Source organism: Aphis gossypii, unplaced genomic scaffold (genome assembly GCF_020184175.1).
Source record: "Aphis gossypii isolate Hap1 unplaced genomic scaffold, ASM2018417v2 Contig00647, whole genome shotgun sequence".
Classification (NCBI taxonomy): Eukaryota; Metazoa; Arthropoda; class Insecta; order Hemiptera; family Aphididae; genus Aphis; species Aphis gossypii.
In genome coordinates this window covers 242-19,605 of record NW_026083208.1, presented here as the reverse complement: position 1 = coordinate 19,605, position 19,364 = coordinate 242, and the positions used below count along the sequence as shown (strand labels likewise).

General features: G+C 54.5%; 1 protein-coding gene and 1 pseudogene across 1 annotated transcript; both read left to right on the top strand.

Annotated features, from left to right (window-relative positions):
• The first annotated feature begins 440 nt into the window (after positions 1–440).
• LOC126554919 (5.8S ribosomal RNA) lies at positions 441–598 on the top strand (annotated as a pseudogene).
• Positions 599–10,156: 9,558 nt separating this feature from the next.
• On the top strand, positions 10,157–11,662 carry LOC126554910 (uncharacterized). Its single transcript, XM_050209908.1, has one exon. The coding sequence runs from the start codon at positions 10,157–10,159 to the stop codon at positions 11,645–11,647; it is 1,491 nt and encodes a 496-aa protein (XP_050065865.1). The 3' UTR covers positions 11,648–11,662.
• The last annotated feature ends 7,702 nt before the right edge of the window (positions 11,663–19,364 follow it).

Below are 19,364 nucleotides of genomic sequence, written 5' to 3'. Positions count from 1 at the left end.
AGGTGAATTTCTTGGATCGTCTCGAGACGAACTGACGCTAAAGCATTTGCCAAGTACGTTCTCGTATGATCAAGAACGAAAGTTAGAGGTTCGAAGGCGATCAGATACCGCCCTAGTTCTAACTGTAAACGATGCCAGCTAGCGATCCGCCGGCGTTTCATTAACGACCCGGCGGGCAGCTTCCGGGAAACCGAAGCTTTTCGGTTCCGGGGGAAGTATGATTGCAAAGTTGAAACTTAAAGGAATTGACGGAAGGGCACCACCAGGAGTGGAGCCTGCGGCTTAATTTGACTCAACACGGGAAACCTCACCAGGCCCGGACACCGGAAAGATTGACAGATTGGGAGCTCTTTCTTGATTCGGTGGGTGGTGGTGCATGGCCGTTCTTAGTTGGTCCTAACCGCGCGCACGGCGAACAGTTTCGTCGACAATAAACACCCGACCCCGAACGGCGGATCACTTGGCTCGTGGATCGATGAAGACCGCAGCTATCTGCGCGTCGTCGTGTAATCCACAGGTTATACGAACATCGACCAGTCGAACGCACATTGCGGCCTCGGTGACCCGCGGGTCCCGGGCCACGCCTGTCTGAGGGTCGTATACCGGATACTCGGCCAGACCGATGCGCCGCCGGCACGCCGGCGCGCGCGAGCCCGCCCGACCGTCGTCCCCCGTCTAGGCGGCGGCGACGGCCAAGGCGACCAGCGCGCGCGCGCGCCCGCACCGGCGGCGCGAGATTGGCGGCTCGACCGGCGCTCCAGGGCGCCCGGTCGTCCGCCCAAGTTGTGACGGCAAACAGTCACGGGTTCTCGCGCCGTAAAACGGCACGTCCCCGTCCGCCCGCCGCGCGAGAGCGCGGCCGGGTCGGCTGAGAGCGTTCGTCTCGACCGCGGTGTCGCGCGTGTCCTCGACACGCGCGCGCGCCCGGCGGGACGCGGCGCCTCTCCGGCTTCCGAGAAGCGGACGCGGACTGTGTCCGGGACGGAGCGCGGACCGCAGACCGCCGCCGTGCGAGTCGTTCGCCGACCGCACACGCACATCATGTACATACGTTCCGACCTCAGATCAGGCGGGACTACCCGCCGGATTTAAGCATATTAATAAGCGGAGGAAAGAAAACAACCGTGATTCCCCCAGTAGCGGCGAGCGAACAGGGAAAAGCCCATCGCCGAATCCCGCCGCGCACTTTTGTGTCGCGGCACGTATGGGAGTTGTGGCGTACGGGCCGGCCTCGTTGCCGGGGCGCACGTGACGGTCCAAGTCTCCCTTGAACGGGGCCATGGCCCGCAGATGGTGCCAGGCCAGTAGAGGCCGTCACAGCGTTCCGGGATCGGACCGCGCCTTCGAGTCGGGTTGCTTGAGAGTGCAGCCCGAAGCGGGTGGTAAACTCCATCTAAAGCTAAATACGGCCACGAGACCGATAGTGGACAAGTACCGTGAGGGAAAGTTGAAAAGAACTTCAGAGAAAGAAACTTTCTCAAGAAAGTCGGCAAAACCGATCCGTAACTTCGGGATAAGGATTGGCTCTGAGGAGCGTGGCGGATCGGGTTCGGGTCGTCGTAGAAGCGTAGGCGGTGCTGGCGACACCCCGGCCGTCGCCCGTGCGCCCGGTCTCCGGACCGGGAGCCTCGAGGCGGTCGCGGGCCCGTCGCCGTCCGCCGACCGTGGAACCACCGAGCTTCGGTCGCTGGACGCTTCGCGGCCGGCCGTCCGCCCCGGCGTCGGTTCGCCGTCGCCGGGCGGTCCGGCCGCCGCGCCGTCGGCCGCGTAGCCGGATCGACCGCCATGTAACGGTCAACTCAGAACTGGCACGGACCAGGGGAATCCGACTGTCTAATTAAAACAAAGCATCGCGATGGCCCGGGACGGGTGTTGACGCGATGTGATTTCTGCCCAGTGCTCTGAATGTCAACGTGAAGAAATTCAAGCAAGCGCGGGTAAACGGCAGGAGTAACTATGACTCTTTTAAGGTAGCCAAATGCCTCATCATCTAATTAGTAATCTAATTAGCATGAATGGATTAACGAGATTCTCACTGTCCCTATCTACTATCTAGCGAAACCACAGCCAGGTTTCGTTGGAGTGCGCTACGCCGGTTTTATGCCGGTGCGGTCCTTGTCTCCGGTACGTTTGGTCGGACGGCGGCGCGGCATCTTGGGTGTCGCGCCGTCGCTCGGCACCCGTTCTTGCTCGGAGTGCGCGCGTTCTGCTCGGCCACCGTTCATTCGTGGCTCGCTGATGCAGCGATTTGGCGTCCTCTTTGATGTTCGGACCTGGTCTCGTTAGAGGGTGTTAGGCGGGTGGTTCGACCCGCGCGGCGGCCTTCGGTCGTCCCGCGTAAGTCTTTCCGCCCGCCGAGTCTTGCCGGATCGCGGCCGCGCTCGCGCGGTCGCGGGACGGGCGTTCGGCCGATTACACCAGGCGCCCTCGTCATTGCAAGGACGGGGGCGCCGGTGCTCGGTGAGGGAACGCTCTTGATACCGTCCGCGGCGGTTTTCTCGAGCGCTCCCGACTATACACCTGTGGTTTTTCGCTGCGGGCGCGTTTGGAACCGCGCCCGTATCATGCGTGCTGCTTCCTCGTAGCGATAGATGTCCACGCACTCGTCCCAAATCGGTAAACGGTTCTGGGTCGTTTGCGGCTAAAGCACGCGTTTCCACCATCGGCTTTCGATCGTACGCGGTCGTCAGCTATGCGTCCGAAGCTGTTGTTTTCTGACGGTAAACTACTGAATTATCATATGCTTGTCGCACAACGGCGGGCGGTACGCGCGGATTTCAGTCCAGCGGCCGCCCGGCCAAGCGAACCTTGTAATAGGAAATTGAGATAGCAAATACTCGATCAGATTTCAAAAGTGAAACGACCGTAAGCGGCGTCGCGGACCTCTAGCGGGTACCCCGATCGCCGCTGGCCGGGTCGGAGCGCAGACGTGCGTGTCCGGGCCGGTTCGTATTCGTCGACGCTTCCGGGGCGTCGATCGATTACGCGGCTGTTGTCTGCGCAGACGGGATATACCCGGCGTTGCGTCCCCTTCTGGGGGCGTAGCGTCGGGTTTTTCTCTTGTCGCCGATCGGAGGGCCGTTACGCGCCGACTTAGGATTTTCTGACTTAGGTCAGCTGATCTACCGGTCGTGCGCGTGGGCGGTTTCTCCGGTCGACCTAGCCCCGGTCTTGACATGACTCGATCGGGGTTCGAGCGCGGGCATCGGCTTGCGTTTTTGGCTGGCGTCTCGGCTGCGAAGGCGAAGGGCTCGGGATGAAACCGATGCCTAGGCCGGCCCGGGATACTTTACAAGTATTACCATGAATATATATGGACACGCTCCGATGGATTAAATCATGGTTCAACCATGAGGATGGCTTCGGCCGACAACAACGGCTTTGCTACTTCTGCAATGACGGGCCCAGAATCGGGCATTAGACCAGATAATGCATCTGGGGACCTCTCCCAAAAGGACTGGTTAAACTGGAAGTTACCTTAAATGGTCGCCCCAGGTTCTGAGGTAGCTGAAAATGCCTTAGACCCGGAGGTGCCACTTGCAACTTAGAAAGACACCTCCAGGGAAAAATACCGGGTAACTCTAGCTTCCCGGGTGAATTTACCCGCTAACGTGGGAAAGTCAGAGAACCCTCGGTTACATTAAAATGTTGCCGAGGGGGGTTGACCCCGGACATTCACTTGTTTGGGGTCAAAAGCGGCCCTGACTTTGGATAGTTGGGGCAGACGCGCTCGGCCTGACTGATCGTTGAAAAACGTGTAAACAGTCAGATAACTGAGGGGTCCTGCATCGGATCTGCCTTGCGGACAAACAAGGGCACAGAGGGTCCTTGATTGGACTTTCTAGATACCTCCTAAGCTCAGGTACTTAGCTATGAGAATTAGGTTGGCACGGAGGAGGGTAATATACCGTGCTCATAGGGATCCCCCACCCCCTGGGAAGGGCTGGGTAATACCTTATCATGTCAGAGAGGCGCAGTGACATGATGGACTTTATAGATCGTCCTAACTCGTGGGAACTCTATGGAAAAATTTAATAAAATTTGTGTTGTAGGGAGGAATGAAAGTGGAACGGAAAAAACAGGAGTAAATGGAAATGGGAAAGGAATAACCGGACAGTTGGGAGATGAGAGAGAGGGAGCGCCCTTCGTCTTTACGGGATTGATGGGAGATGAAACTCCCAAGAAATCCAATAAAAGACAGAAGGACGAGGAGGGTGAGGGCGTAGATAATTCACCTACGGTGCTGGGTCCATAGTGGACACCGTGGAGTTGCGGGATTATACCTGCATCCTCGGTCGCCGTGGGAGGGAGTTGTCTGATGAACTTCTCCGTTTAATCATGGCAATGAAAACGGAGAAGGCGTCTATGACGAAAGCGAGGGAAGAGGCTTTCAAAAAGACCAGAACTGGCTTCATGAACGTTATAGACGAGCTCGTCTATGCGCAAATGATGATCCAGGGAAGGTTGATTGAGGCCAGACACCAGCGTTCTCATCAGACGGTCTCTGATAGAACCCCGGTAATGACCGGAGCTGCACGTTGGGGAGAGTCCTTGGTGTCGGAAACGACCATGGGAAACTTCACGACGGGTGGTGACGCGATTGAAAGGGTAATCGCAGAGATACAAGCCGAGAAAGAGGAGGAGAGAAAGGCGAGTGAAGGGAAACAAGAGGGAAAGGTGAAGAAAAAGAAAAAGAAGAAGAGTGAAAAGAAGAAAACGAGTGAGGGTCCGGTTCCATCTGGAAAAGGTGAAACGGTTGCCAAGGCCTCTACCTCGAAAGAGGGGATGGTAGCGGCAGAACTTCCTCTGGCGGCTGAAAAGACGGTTGCAAAACCGCCTACGAAGCCAAAAAAGGTGGCGAAACCGGTGCCGCAGGAAAAAGGGCGAAAACGGGTGGAAATCCCGGTAAGACCCCTCCTGGAGCAACCAAAGCCCAAACCAGAGGAATGGACGACGGTAAAGAGAAAAGAAAAGAGGAAGAAAAGTCAGAAGAGGGTTGTCCCAGACGAAGTGAGAATGCTTCTTGAGGAGACGCAAAAGGCCCGAGAGAACAAACACGGGGGATACGTTCTGAGCTGGTCTCCGAAAAGAGAGGAAAAATCGGAAGAGCCGAAGGTCACTTCTGAAGTGACCGAAGCTCAGATGGTAAAGAATCTCTGGGACGAGCTGGCGAAGAAAAAGTGTGCCCCGAGGTTTAAAAGGTTGAAAAAGGTGGGAAAGGACAGACTTTACGTGGAACCGGAGAATGAGGAGACGAGGAAACTTCTCCAAAACGCTTCGCTCGACATCCGTCGGGCGGGCGAGAGAAATCCTCATATCGTAGTACATGGGGTCGGGATTGAGGTAAAGGACGACGAAATCGCCGTGTTGCTGGAAGAGCAGAATGAAAGTTCTGTGACGCTGGCGACGGGGGGGTTTAAGAATTCGGAACTCATCTCGCACAAAAGTAGGGTGACGAGAAAGGGACGGGATGTAGAGTTCGTGGTAACTCCCGAGGTTGCTGGCCAGATCGTGGGCCAAACGATGTGTGTCGGGCTATCGCGGTGTCGGGTGGGTCCAAGTGTGAACGTGCGGAGATGCCATCGGTGTCAACGTTACGGGCATACTGGGGTAGCCTGCAAGGCGCCGTCGGTGGTCTGCGGGCGTTGTGCTGGCTCGCATCATGCTGCGCACTGTGTTGCACGTCCAGCCCAAATACGGTGCACGAGTTGTGCCGCTAGTGGCTGGGCTTGTGACCATGTCTCGGGTGATACTGCGAAGTGTCGAACGTGGGAGGTGAATTTCCGGCGGGAGGCCCGGAAATTCAAATGGTCGGTGTAAGAGTAGGGCAGGTAAATCTGGGGCGGGGGAAACTGGCAACAGATGACCTGCTGTCCGAGATTAGGGAACGAGGTCTGGATGTTGTGTTAATCCAGGAACCTTTTGTGACGGGAAGTGGGACGTTTGCCAGTCTTGGTAGATTTCCCCTTCGTTTCATAACGGGCAACTCACCGGGTGAGAAACCAGCGGCGGCGGTATATGACGATTATAACGCAGTTTAGCGGGACTCACGTGGTGATAGTGGAAATCCGCAGCGGGGACAAAAGTCTCTATGTGGGTAGTACGTACTTCCAATTTTCCGAGGAAACCGACGTCCATGTCGAAAGACTGGAGTCGGTGATCCGGGATCTGGGGGGTGCGGACTGGCTCATTGGAGGCGACTTCAATGCGAGATCTACACTTTGGAATGACACACATACGGACGGTAGGGGTGAGAGGGTAGAAGATATGATTATGTCGAGTGAAACAATCTGTTGTAACGAGGGCTCTGTACCGACCTTCCAAACTAGTATGGGATCGGCGATACTTGATCTGACGCTCGCGTCGGTGAGAGTTGCCGCTTCCATCAGTGGATGGAAAGTGCATGAGAACGCGGTCACCAGTGATCACAGACTAATCACATTCGGATACGATGAATAGAGGAGGGAGAAATAGTGAAACAAAAAAGTAAAAGGTTCAATGTCCGGAAAGCCGACTGGAATGTCTTCCGACAAAGGCTTGCGGAGAAGCTGTTCAACGGCCAATCCACATGGCTGGAGCAGGATATACATTCCAGAGCGGATTACCTAACTAAGGCACTGAGTGAAGCCTGTAAAAAGTCGATGCCGTTGATAAAACCGCGAGAGGTCGGGGTTCCTTCGTGGTTCACGGAGACCCTTGATACTCAGCGGCGTATAGTCAAGCGGATAAGACGGAAAATTGGCAAATCTCGGGCCTTGGGAAGCGAGGAAAGGACAGCCGCATTGGAAGAGGTCTACCGGAGAGAAAGAAATAAGTATACGGCAGGAAGGAGAAAAGAGCAGACGAGAACCTGGCGAAAGTTTACTACCGAAGAGGGTAACGAAAAGCCATGGGGGTCCGCCTATAGATGGTGTAAGGAAGGAGCGAACACGGACTCACGAGGTGTTCTAGCGACCCTCCGCAAGGGGGGTGGTGAGAGCACAGTGGGTCTGACGGACACTCTGGATTTACTGCTGAAGACGCTAATACCTCCAGACTCGATCGAAGGTGAAACCGAGGAACACAAAAGAATCCGAGAGGAGACTGGCGTGGAAATCGGTGGATCTGAAGAGACGGACTGGGGTGAAGAGTCGGAAAGCAACCATCTAGAGGAATTTTCTCTAGAGGAGGTAAAGAAGGCTATATGGCGAATGGGAAGGGATAAAGCTCCGGGGGAAGATGGTATAACAGCCAGAATCCTCCGTGTAGCGTATCCGGTGATAGCGGAGATAGTGACCGCTCTTTTCAATGAGTGTTGGAGAAAAGCACGCTTCCCGAGCGGATGGAAAAAAGCGGTGGTGGTCCCCCTATTGAAAAATCGTGACAAGGACAAGTCAGACCCAAAGTCATACAGGCCGATAAGTTTACTCCCGGTGCTGTCAAAAGCTCTGGAGTATCTTATTTGTCTTAGACTGAGGGAGAAGATCGGTCCAAGTATGAGCGAAAATCAATATGGTTTTAGGGCGAACAGAAGTACCACAGATGCAATATTGAGGATGAGGGAATGGACCGAAAGCCGAACGGAAAAGTACGTCCTCGGGGTGTTCTTGGACATTTCCGGGGCGTTCGACAACGCTTGGTGGCCGGCAATATTGCATCACATGAAGAGGTTGGGAGCGACGAGTAGAATTTGTGAACTGACCCGTAGTTATCTGGGGGGTCGATACGCCAGCATCACTGTGCCGGCGGGGAGAAGCGAGATTAGACTGTCGAAGGGTGTCCCCAAGGCTCTCAATTCGGACCGGAACTCTGGAACATTCTGATGGACTCTTTACTGAGCCTTGATGAATCGGAAGGAGAACTGTCTATCGGTTACGCGGATGACGCGTTGCTGATGATAGCCGGCCGGACTAGAGCGGAGGTGATCCGGAAGACAGAGGATAAGCTGAAAAGAGCAGGAGCCTGGGCGGGTGGAATGAAACTTTCCTTCTCAAGTGCAAAGACGAAAGTCATGTGCTTGAAGGGGAGGCTAGTTCCGCCTTACACAGTTAGGATGGACGGGAAGAGGTTAGCGGAAGTGACAGAGATGGATTATCTCGGCGTCACTTTGGACGATAGGTGGAGCTTTAGGAACCACGTAAGGAGAGTAGCGGGGAAGGCGGCTCCAATGTTTCAGAGGATCAGGCGGATAGTAGCCTCAACTTGGGGTCTTAGTGGCCGGACGACGCGCAGATTATACCTCGGTGTATTTGTGCCTAGAATGGTTTACGGGGCCGCGGTGTGGGGTGAAACCGTCAACGATCGGATGATGAAACGTCTCCTTCTGGGTGCCCAGAGGAAGGCGCTTCTGGCGGTGACGGGGGCTTACCGTACGACGAGTACGGAGGCTCTGCCGGTCCTCGCCGGGGTGCTTCCCCTGGACCTGGTCGCGAGACAATGGGGTCGTTTGGCTAGGAGTAGGAGGACCGGGCTCGGGAGGGAGCAGGTCAGGGATATAGAGGAGGTAGGGATTGCCGAATGGCAAACACGGTGGGAGGCTAGTGAGAAGGGTAGACTCACATATAGCTATTTCCCATCAGTGAAAGAAAGGTTGAAGTGTAGCTGGTTGGAAGTAGACCATGAATCATCCCAGTTCTTAACGGGACACGGGGGGTTCATGGCTTACCTACACCGCTTCTCTAAGTCAGAGACGGACGAATGTCAGCAGTGTGGAAACCTGGACACGACAGAACATGTCGTGTTCGAGTGTGAAGCGCTTGCGGACACTAGAAAGGCACTGAGAGACCTAGCGGAGGTGGGTGGGCAGCCGTGGCCATGTCAGCTGAGTTTCCTCGTGGGATCGCCGGAGCTCTGGAAGGAGTTCCGTCTCTTCATGCGGGGGGCTTCGGTTTCTCGTGGTCATGTAGCTGGCCGCCCATTGGATGAGGTATAGACTCACGCTCGAAAGAGCTGAGGGCGTCCGGGACGCGTGGCGGTGGCGAAAGTTCGGTGACGGGGAATCGTGGGATAAACTCCACGGGGTGATGTCTGCGTTTCCCGGCGGCCGTGACTCGCTCCAATGAGACGAGTAGGCATCAGGGATGCTGGGGTGCGGTGTTGATTGGTTTGATGGAAAGAGATCTGCGGAAACTACCTTTAGGGGAAAGTAATGTGGACACTCATCCAGTGGCCTACGTGTTTACACTAGGTGCGCCTGGGGCGCGTGGATGATGCACGGTCTTATGGACCTGTAGACGCCGGCGGGGCGGGGAGAATAGAGTACTCACTCTATTGTAAAATAACAAATGAGGGGTCGCGACCACCGCGTTACCTGCGAGCGCGGCGTAATGGGCCGACCTCTAGCCCTCTAGTATCTGTAAAAAGTAAATAGAAGGGAGGCAATGTCCTAGCTCAAGGCTACGATGGACCTCTGGCCGAAACGTCGCACTTTAGACGCTCAATCTTACAATTGAGGATAAGTACTACGGGAACGACGTCTGGATCCAAGTGTCGGGGTAAAACCCGGCGCGGACGTCTGGGATCGGATTCGTAGTGGCTGTCGGATTTATCTGACGATGTGGTTATTGATCGAATGCTGATCAGACGAAAGTTAACGGTGAGTATTCTCCCGGGAACCTAGTCACTCTGCCGGAGGGAGTATATCACCTGGCGGTTGCTTAAACCATATTAAGCAGCGGGTTGGATAGTGCCGCGGCCTTACCAGTGGTCGGTAAAGAGAAATGATACAACTCAACACTAAACTGGAAGCCGAATGAAAACCCGGTAAAGCCCGAGGGGTGTAAAAACTCTTCGGGCCAAATCGGTGAAAGGCCTAGTTCTAGGCTGATCTCATTTGGCGATGCTTCCCCGACCGAAAGGAAAGGGAAGTGCCTCTGCTTATTGGGGGACGAGCTTCGGCTCACATACCTAATCGGCGGAGTGTAGGACCTAGTCCACTTTTGGAACTCTATGTCCCTATCTACTCGGGATCGCCGACAGCCCACCTTGACGTGGTGATCCCGCCCGGCCGGCCCCTCGGGTCCGGTCGCTAAGAGGCTTGTCGCACTAACCATCGTCCGGGATAGGCCGATCCCGGACCGTACTAACACCTTGGCACGACATGCAACCGACGAGCTAGCCTGACGTCGGCCAGAGGGTGAGGGCTACCTGGGGCAGCCCCCCAATAACAACACTAACAATGAATACACCAGAAACAAATATAAACCGTTTCGGAGCCTCTCTACCGGGGAGGTCGGACTCCGGAAAACAAAGATCCGGCTGCCAGGAGAGGTGCTCGTCCTGGGGGTCGTTATCAAACGAAGGCACCAAAAATGCGCAACTGAAAACGGACCGGACTGTAGAGATATTGGACACGGATGTACTTAGGCTACGTGGAGGTGGCAATCCCGTAGTACCGCCTATCACAGGTGACAATGAGAGTGGTGCAATGGACACTGACGAGCCAGCCTCGAACAAACGGGCCCCGTCGAGCCCAGGCGACGACGATAATAAGCCAAAGAAAAAGCCGGTAGATAAAGCTGACAACGCGCTTATAAAAGCCATGAACCTGCATCTAGGATTTATCGAACAAACAATAGCTATAGAGCGTGCCAAGAAGCTTACAGTAGCCTCGGCGGAAAACATGACCGAGCGAACGACAGCTATTAGGGCTCTTTTCACAGACGTATGCTTAGAAAACAGCCGTCTTAGGGGCATAACGCAGGTCAGCACGACTGAACTTAACGGGATCTTGGCGAGCTTCACCAAGTCCCTCTCCGGTAAATGCGATGAGATCGCGGCTCTCAAAAACGAGAACGCTGAGCTAAAGGCCAAACTCGAAGGCAAAGAGAGCATGTCGAAAAACGAGAAGCCCGTAGTAAAACCCGTCACGTACGCGGAGATTGCGGTTGGCAAGGGAGAGCCGAAACCGAAAACTAAGAGCATAAACACGCTTACCAAAAAGGCTTTGGAGAACTGCCGAGAGACGAAGTCGGGTACAAAGTTTACGGTCGACATACCAGAAGGCGAGACACTCGCGAAGGTTAAATCCGACCTGTGGATTAAAGTTAAGGGTAAACTGAAAAACCCAAGAGCAAAGACCGTGGTAAGGGACAAAACCCTTATAATTATACCGGATGATGCCGTCACGTTGGAGGTGTTGAAGCAGGTTCCAAACCTGAAGGAGGTAGGGCCAAGACAGCCCAGAATTATAATCTACGACGTAGATACCGACATCTCGGAAGCTGAGATAGCGGATGGTCTTCTAGTGCAGAACCCGGAACTCGGCTTAACTCAGACCGATATAGATACCATGAGGGTCAAGCACAAGCTCGGACCAAGAAATGGCTGCACCACGCATTGGGTAATCGAGACGCCAGCAAGTGTGCTACCCAAGCTTGAAAACAAGACGGTTTTCTTGGGCATGACAAGGTGCAGAGTTAAGTTACATAAGACCACCTCGCAGTGCTACCGCTGCCAGAAATATGGACATACGTCGTTGAAGTGTAATCAGGCTCAGCCGGCATGTAGACACTGCGCGGAGGCGCATGACAGTAGGGAATGCCCTAATAAACAGATGGCGGTCTGCGCTAACTGCCGGTTACCACATAAAGCCTCAAGCTCGGCGTGCAAAGCTAAGGTCACCGCGGTGAAGAGCCTGCTGCGGAGGACGGACTTTACCCCTAAATGACAGTCACATACCTAAAAATATGCCAGCTCAACGTAAACGGCCAAAGAATAGCCAGCCTTCAACTAAGGGAACACTGTGTTAAAGCCAACGTGGACATAGTCCTCGTGCAAGAACCCGTGATGGTAGCAGACAAAGTTTTCGCCTTCGAGGAGTGTCGGCAACACCACTATGGCAACCTCTCCGGCGCAGCCATCATAATACTGGCCGATAATGTGCGAACTCTAGCCATTACACAAAATACGAGCCAATACGTAGCAACGGTAACACTCAGCAGAGGCGATGATAGGGATACGGTGACCGTGGTGTCTGCGTACTTCAAGTATAATATGCCAACATCTGGCTTCCTTGAAAAGCTGAGGAGCGTACTTGACAGCAGCCCAAATGTACTAATTGGAGCTGACGTAAATGGTCATTCTGAGCTTTGGCACTGCCCGACTAGCAACGACAGGGGCGTACTCACGGAAGAGTTGATTGCAGATTTCAACCTTTGCGTTGCTAATACACAATGTGAACTAAGTATCTATTGTAGGGAAGCCATGGGTTCATCCAACATTGATGTTACAATGACCACAGCACGGCTAGCGGACCGAGTGCGTGACTGGACGGTTACAGATAATACGGATAGCGACCACAATACCTTGACTTACCGCCTGATTATAAGTGCAAATAATATTAGAGACCATGAAAGCAAAAGATTCAATGTCCGAAAGGCAGACTGGGACAAGTTCGAAGAATGTCTAAGGCTAAACGTACAACAAATAGATAGTGAGACAATAGACGCCCATGCCAGATCACTTACAACGCTAATCCAAAAGGCGGCATATGCCTCGATACCGTTATGCAAGTCGCGCTGGTCTTTAAAAAGCAGACAGCCATGGTGGAACCAAGAACTGGCGACAGCGAAGAGGCGACTCGACGCTGCAAGACGAAACGGTCAGAACCGAAGCGACAGGCAGGCATACAACATACTGAGAAACCAGTACACAAGCTTAATCAGGAGTGCAAAGATGGCGGCATGGCGCCTCTTCTCCGGAGATATCAATAAGAACATATGGGGAAAGGCCTTTAGATGGGCAAAAAACGGCAGTAGTGTCCGGAAAGTTCCGGCCACCATGAAAAACTTGGATGGTAGTAATACAGCAACCTTGGAGGAAACGGCACATCTGCTCCTCGACACCTTCTTCCCGAAAGAAAACGGACCGGCACACGCCACACAGAATACACCGTTAAGACAATACCTTAAAACAGTCGACCTACAGCGAGTCAAGGCAGCGGTATGGCGCATGAGGCCAGCCAAAGCCCCGGGACTAGACGGCATAACGGCAGGCATGCTCAGAAAGGCTTGGCCAGTCATAGGCCGGGAGTTAACAAGTCTCTACGGCAGATGCATTACACAAGCCATTTTCCCAGAGATATGGAAATGCGCAAATCTGGTCGTAATACCAAAGGCTGGCAAGACGGACTTGACCAATCCCAAAGCCTACAGACCCATTAGCCTGCTACCAACCATGGGTAAAGCTCTGGAAACGCTGATTATACAAGACATGGAAGAGGAGACAGGCCTGAATGAACATAGACAGCAACACGGCTTCGTGCCGGGAAAGTCAACAATAACCGCGCTGACGGAGGTAAATGAGTGGGTAGATGCGTCCAAGTGCCGATACGTGTTTGGTGCGTTTTTAGACATCACCGGAGCTTTCGACAACGTCGGATGGCGGCCGGTGTTGTCAAGGCTCGAAGAGATGGGTGCCTCCAGCCGAACCCTAAACATTACTAATAGCTACCTAACAAACAGAACGGTAAGGCTCAGGCTTGAAAACCAGGACTACGAAAGACAACTCCAGCGCGGATGCCCGCAGGGGTCACAGCTAGGCCCAACATTGTGGAAGGTTGCTATGACTGGCTTGAGCGAACTTCGCCTGGACGACACGGCATCCATGACTCTGTATGCGGACGACATTGCGCTCCTCGTCGGGGCTGCGAGGCCACACACGGCCTTTGGGCGAATCGAGAAATACATGGATGCACTAAAGGCATGGGCGGAGAGGTTCAGCCTAACCTTCTCCCCCACGAAGAGCCAGCTACTATCTCTAAAAGGCGGCTTAAAGCCTACGTACTCGGTGGGTTTCGGTTCCAATGTTGGTGACCCAAGAATTCGTGCTAGCGACACGGTTAGGTACCTTGGGGTAATACTGGATCCTCGGCGGAGCTACTGGCACCATATACAATACTTAAAGGACAAATCAAAAAGCCTATACACGAGGCTTAGGTGCATGACATCAGCAAACTGGGGCATGGGCCGTGATGCTGCCAAAATTATATACGAGGCTGTCTACCTGCCTAGGATCACTTACGCGGCTCAGATATGGATGCCCGGATGCTACCTACAGAAGGGAATTAAGCTACTTAGCAGTATGCAGAGAGCACCGCTCCTAGCTATCACCAGCTGCTACAAGACAGCCTCGACTAACTGCCTCTCGGTGGTAGCGGGAGCCCTCCCGCTGGACTTAGAGGTCAGAAGAGTCGTCCACAAGGACAAGCATAGACAAGGAAAATGCACTCTGGCCGAATATGAGATGGCGGTTGATAACCTCATGACCGAGTGGCAACTTAGATATGACGCAACTGATAAGGGCGAATGGACGAAGAAAATGATACCGAATGTGGGTAGACGGTATATCCTCCCCCTTAAACTGGACCACTACACGTCACAAATGCTGACTGGGCATGGCGACTTCCGGGCGCAGCTACACAGATTCAGACTAGTCAACAGTCCAAACTGCAGTTGCTCGATAGGAGGTGCGGAGACGGTGGCACACGTACTCCTAAAATGTAGAAGGACGCTAGCACACAGAGAAATATTAAAGGCTACTTTGCACGAAGAAGGTGTGGGATGGCCACCAGAAGACGGGGCGTTCCTTAAGAGCCGGAGGACATACGAAGGATTAAGAACTTTTGCGCAAAGCAGCTTAAGATACAGGGACGATAGATAGACCGTTAGACCGTTATAAAAAGAAAAACTTGAGAAGACCTTCTTAATAGGTCAGGACGCTGCCACACTCGCAACTGGTGTACGGCACAGACTCGGGGTGACCCGGGTGAGCACGCACGGCGTAAGAGGCACAAGCGGCGGGTCACGCTCGAGTGCGTCCTGACCGGGGCGTGCTCACGCGTCAAGGGACGACGAGGAGTTAGGGCCCTGGGGTCGGGGCCGAGGACAGAATACGACCTCAGTACTCCCTGCTTGTCGTAAAAAGCGACTAAAAGGGAATGGCCAGCCGGGGCCGGCGTCTGGGACGCGGACGCACCGAAACCTTCGGGGACTAGGGCGTTGTCGGGGTTCTGACCGCGACCCCATGAAGAGCGGGTCGATCACCTCGGTGATGCCTCCGGGAGGCGTGGTGCAGGCTACCGAGCCTCTAACTCGGGGGTCGCGGCCACCGCGCCGGCGGCGAGCGCCGCCCGGTAAGGATCCACCATGAACCCGTGGTACACGGCCCAAATCTTGGTAGGATCACAGCTGAGGCTTAGTGCCGACGAAGCTCGGTCCGGGCATCCCACCACTGATGCGCTTTCCGAAAGGGAGCGAGAGTGGTACTTCGGGATGTGGGGGAGCCCCGCGGCGCTGAGAAATTGGCGACGTGCCCCCACACGGCGGTCGCGCTCCGGTCTCGGCCGGGTCGCGGTCGTTGGCGGTTTGGTTTCGGAGTGGCTGTAGCTGGAGCTACTGTGTGGTTAAAAGACCAACGCTGGGTCTAGGGGAAGGCTGCCGAGTGAGATTACTCCTTAGCGCTCACCCAGTCTACCGGTGGGACTATAAGCACCGGAGGTTGCCCGTAACCAAAAACGGGAAGCGATGAGGATAGCTCGCGGTCCGACCAGGGCGGTGAAAGGCACGTGAATGCCCTAACCAACGGTACGCACGGGCGTTCTCCCGACTTCGGTGGGAACGGGCGTTCGTGCGGGGCTTGTGGTCCATCGACGACACGCGGCCGATCGCTTCGCCGGGTAGCTCCGGCGGGGCATCGACCGTGAACCTCCGCGGCTCTTGACTAGCGCACAGCGCTAACGGAAGGTCCGCGGTTGTAGCCGAAAGGCACCAAACCCGGGAGTCCTCGTGTCCCTATCTACTACTTCCACATCTAGGGGACGGGGCACCCCCTCCCCCCCATTTGGGGCTTTGGTACTTTTTTGGTGGAAACTGTTCAGGAGGTTCTAAGGACCCATCCTGCCAAGGGGAAACTCGGGGTTTTGATCCCCTCCCCTAAAAACCACCCCTTAAATCATGGGAGATAGGGACAGTGAGGGCATGGACGTTACGGGCTCTGAGACTCCCACGCAGGGATCCAGTCAACTACAGAGGTCACCGATTTCGCAAGGAGGCTCCCCGGCGTCGAAGAAGACCAGGAGTTCGCCGGACCCCGCACCGATTGCACGGGAAGCCATAAAGTGGATAAGGCATACGATGGAGGAGCAGGCTACAAAGAGAACGGGTATGACCGTCGAGCTGCAACGGAACATGTTCGAAATGCTGGTCAAACTAGACACTGCAGTACATGATTTGGTGATTTGCAACCTTCAGTTGAAGAGTCAGCTCGAGGAGTCCAGGAGGTCTGCAGAAATATGCGCAGGTGCTGCCGCTGCACAGTTCGGTGCGGAACTCCGACTCCGTGAAGCGGCGCACGAGCAGACACTCGAAGCGGTCGTAGCTAGATACGCAGAGAAAGGTTAGCCACTAGAGCTGCGGAGCAAAAGACCGAAGTCCGACAGGTCACTCCACCAGAGCCAGCTGCTTCGGCAACATATGCCACAACAGTAAGAACCTCTAGACCGGTAAAATCTAAGGAGGAGCGCAATGCGGATAGATCCAAGTCCAGAATCGCTCGCAGAAACAAATTGTTAAAGGAACAAAAGAGCGCGGATCATATGCCATCCTTTATGTTACAGGAATGTGTGGGCAAATCACCCACCGTGGTGCGGGACCTGATACTGGGCCAGGTTGTGGCCAAAAATATTAGACCAAAATGTCACACAGTAACCACCAAAACTGGCAAGGTGATACTGAAGCCCGAAAACAGGGAAACGGCTGACATGCTCAAGCATCTCACTAAGTGCTCTTCTCTTCTGAAGGAGGACTCCCTCAAATGGCCGCGTGTACTGGTGTCTGGTGTAGCTTCGGATTACCGCATGGATCAGTCTGACATCCTCTACCAGAACGAGGAACTGGGAATCCCTGCTGAAGTCGAGGAAAATGTACTCAGACCAATATTCAAGACTGGCCCGAGGGACAGGGATGTCACAAACTGGGTAATGGAGGTGAATCCCAAATACTACAGTAAATTTGAGGACACAATAGTCTATTTGGGCTTCATGAGGTGCCGTGTCAGGGCGTACGATGAGGTCACTCAGTGCTATCTATGCTTGAGATATGGGCATCCAGCAGCTAAGTGCAGTGAAAACAAACCAAACTGTTCACACTGCGGCAGAAAAGGCCACAAGGCAGCTGAGTGCCCGGCTGCGGAGGGTGACCCAAGTTGTGCGAACTGCAAGGGCAAGCACAGGGCCGGGGATAAATCCTGTTCGGCGAGGACCGCGTACCTGCTCAATAGGGCTAGGAGGACCGATTATGGATCATCCCAATGAGTGTCGCCCCATTGAAAATTGTGCAGCTGAACATGGGCCGAGCCGCTGCAGTCAGCGACCAGTTGCTGTCCTACTGCCAGGACACAGGCGTGGACATTGCCCTCGTACAGGAGCCGTACACAAATAGAGGCAGGCTCACCGGTTTCGAGGTGGCTCCCATCAGGTGTTACCTCTCCATGGGTACGCGCCGCAGGGGCGGTCCACGACACATCCACCACGGGGCTGCCATCATAGTGTTTAACCCGAACCTGGTGGTCGCGTCCCGCGATTCTGGACGCGTGGAAAACTTCGTCAGCATCGACCTCGACTGTGGTGCCGAAGGTCAGTGGACGATCATCAGTGGCTATTTTAAGTACCGTGTGCCCACTGAGATCCATGTCAGCGCCCTGGAAATCCTCACGGAACAAAACGGGAACAGCTTGCTAATGGGCCTGGACGCAAACGCATTCTCCACTAGGTGGTTCAGCCGGATCAATGATAGACGTGGCGAAGTACTCTCCCAGTTCATTGATGCCCAACGCTTTCAGGTAGAAAACAAGAGAAGCGCACACACCACCTTCAGAGGTCCCCGTGGCAAAACCAACATCGACGTAACTTTATCTAGCGGTCAGATCTCGACCAGGGTACGTGATTGGACTGTCCTGCCAGGCATCACGTCCAGTGATCACCAGCTGATCAGGTACGAGGTGGACGCTCAACCCAGAAGATTTGTACAGCCCCCGCCCAGATACAACGTCAAAAGGGCACTAGTAGAGCAGTTTAAGATGGAATTTCACCTGCGATCCGAGGGCAGACAGGGTCACCAAGATATTGACAGTATGGCAAACGCCATAGTTGAGGACATCACGGCAGCGGCTGATTTGCACATTCCAAAGTCGAGTCATAGAAGGAAGGTCAAACCCCCGTGGTGGACGGATGAACTCCTGGCAGCCAGGCGCAACCTACGTAGAGCGGCAAGGCGTGTTGACGACACTGTCACCCGAGCAGAGTATAACGTCCTAAGGAACTCCTACACCTCGCTCTTAAGAAAGTGCAAAATCGGGTCTTGGCGCAGATTCTGCACGACAGAAGGAAAACTCCCATGGGGAAAACTGTACAGATGGATGAGGCAAGGTGTTAAGCCACAGTCGGTACCAGTTCTCATGATGCGCCCGGATGGAACACTGTGCCAGACGTTGGAAGAGTCACTGACCACCTTACTGAACACGCTGATTCCAAACGATCCAGACCAAGAGGACCCGGCACCCGTAGAATCAAACGAGGAAAACCGGACAGAAACAACGGAGGAGGAGCTGAGAACCTTTGCGTGGTCCGTCGCTCCAAACAGAGCACCTGGCGTGGACTGCATTAGTGGGAAAATGGTTCGCTTGCTGTGGCAAAACCTTCACCTGAGGCTGCTGAGCCTGGCTAACAGCTGCATGAGGAGGGCGAAGTTCCCAAAAGATTGGAAAGCGGCAGTGGTTGTCCCAATACTCAAGGGCGTGGGTAGGGACATCAGGAATCCGAAGTCTTACCGCCCGGTCAGCCTGCTGCCAGTTCTTGGCAAGATAGTCGAAAAAATCATAAATGTGAGCCTCAGGACCCAGATTGAGCCGAGACTCACGGGGAAGCAATACGGCTTCACCCCAGGTAGATCCACGCTGGATGCAATCCGGAACCTGCGGACCTGGTCCAGATTAAACGAGGAAAAATATGTTTTGACGGTGTTCCTGGACATAACAGGGGCGTTTGACAACCTCAAATGGTCAGCGCTCCTGGAGGACCTCGCGACCCTGGGAGTTAGCGAACACACCAGGTCACTGATCATGGACTACCTGTCTGGCAGGACCGTGACGTTAAACATTGGTGGGGTGTCAAAGACGGTAAGGGTCACCAAGGGTTGCCCGCAGGGTTCCATCCTTGGCCCAATACTTTGGAATGTCACAATGGAGGCGCTCCTCAGAGCGGAGCAACCTCAGTACGTAAACATGCAGGCTTACGCGGATGATGTCGCGATTAGTGTAGCAGGGCCTACAAGAGCCAGTATAATCCGACGCACCGAACAGGCACTCCAACCTGTTCTCCAGTGGGCGCG

Bases quoted from the DNA above. Each gene is read 5' to 3' on its own strand.
- LOC126554910 (XM_050209908.1), top strand. From the start codon at position 10,157: ATGAATACACCAGAAACAAATATAAACCGTTTCGGAGCCTCTCTACCG.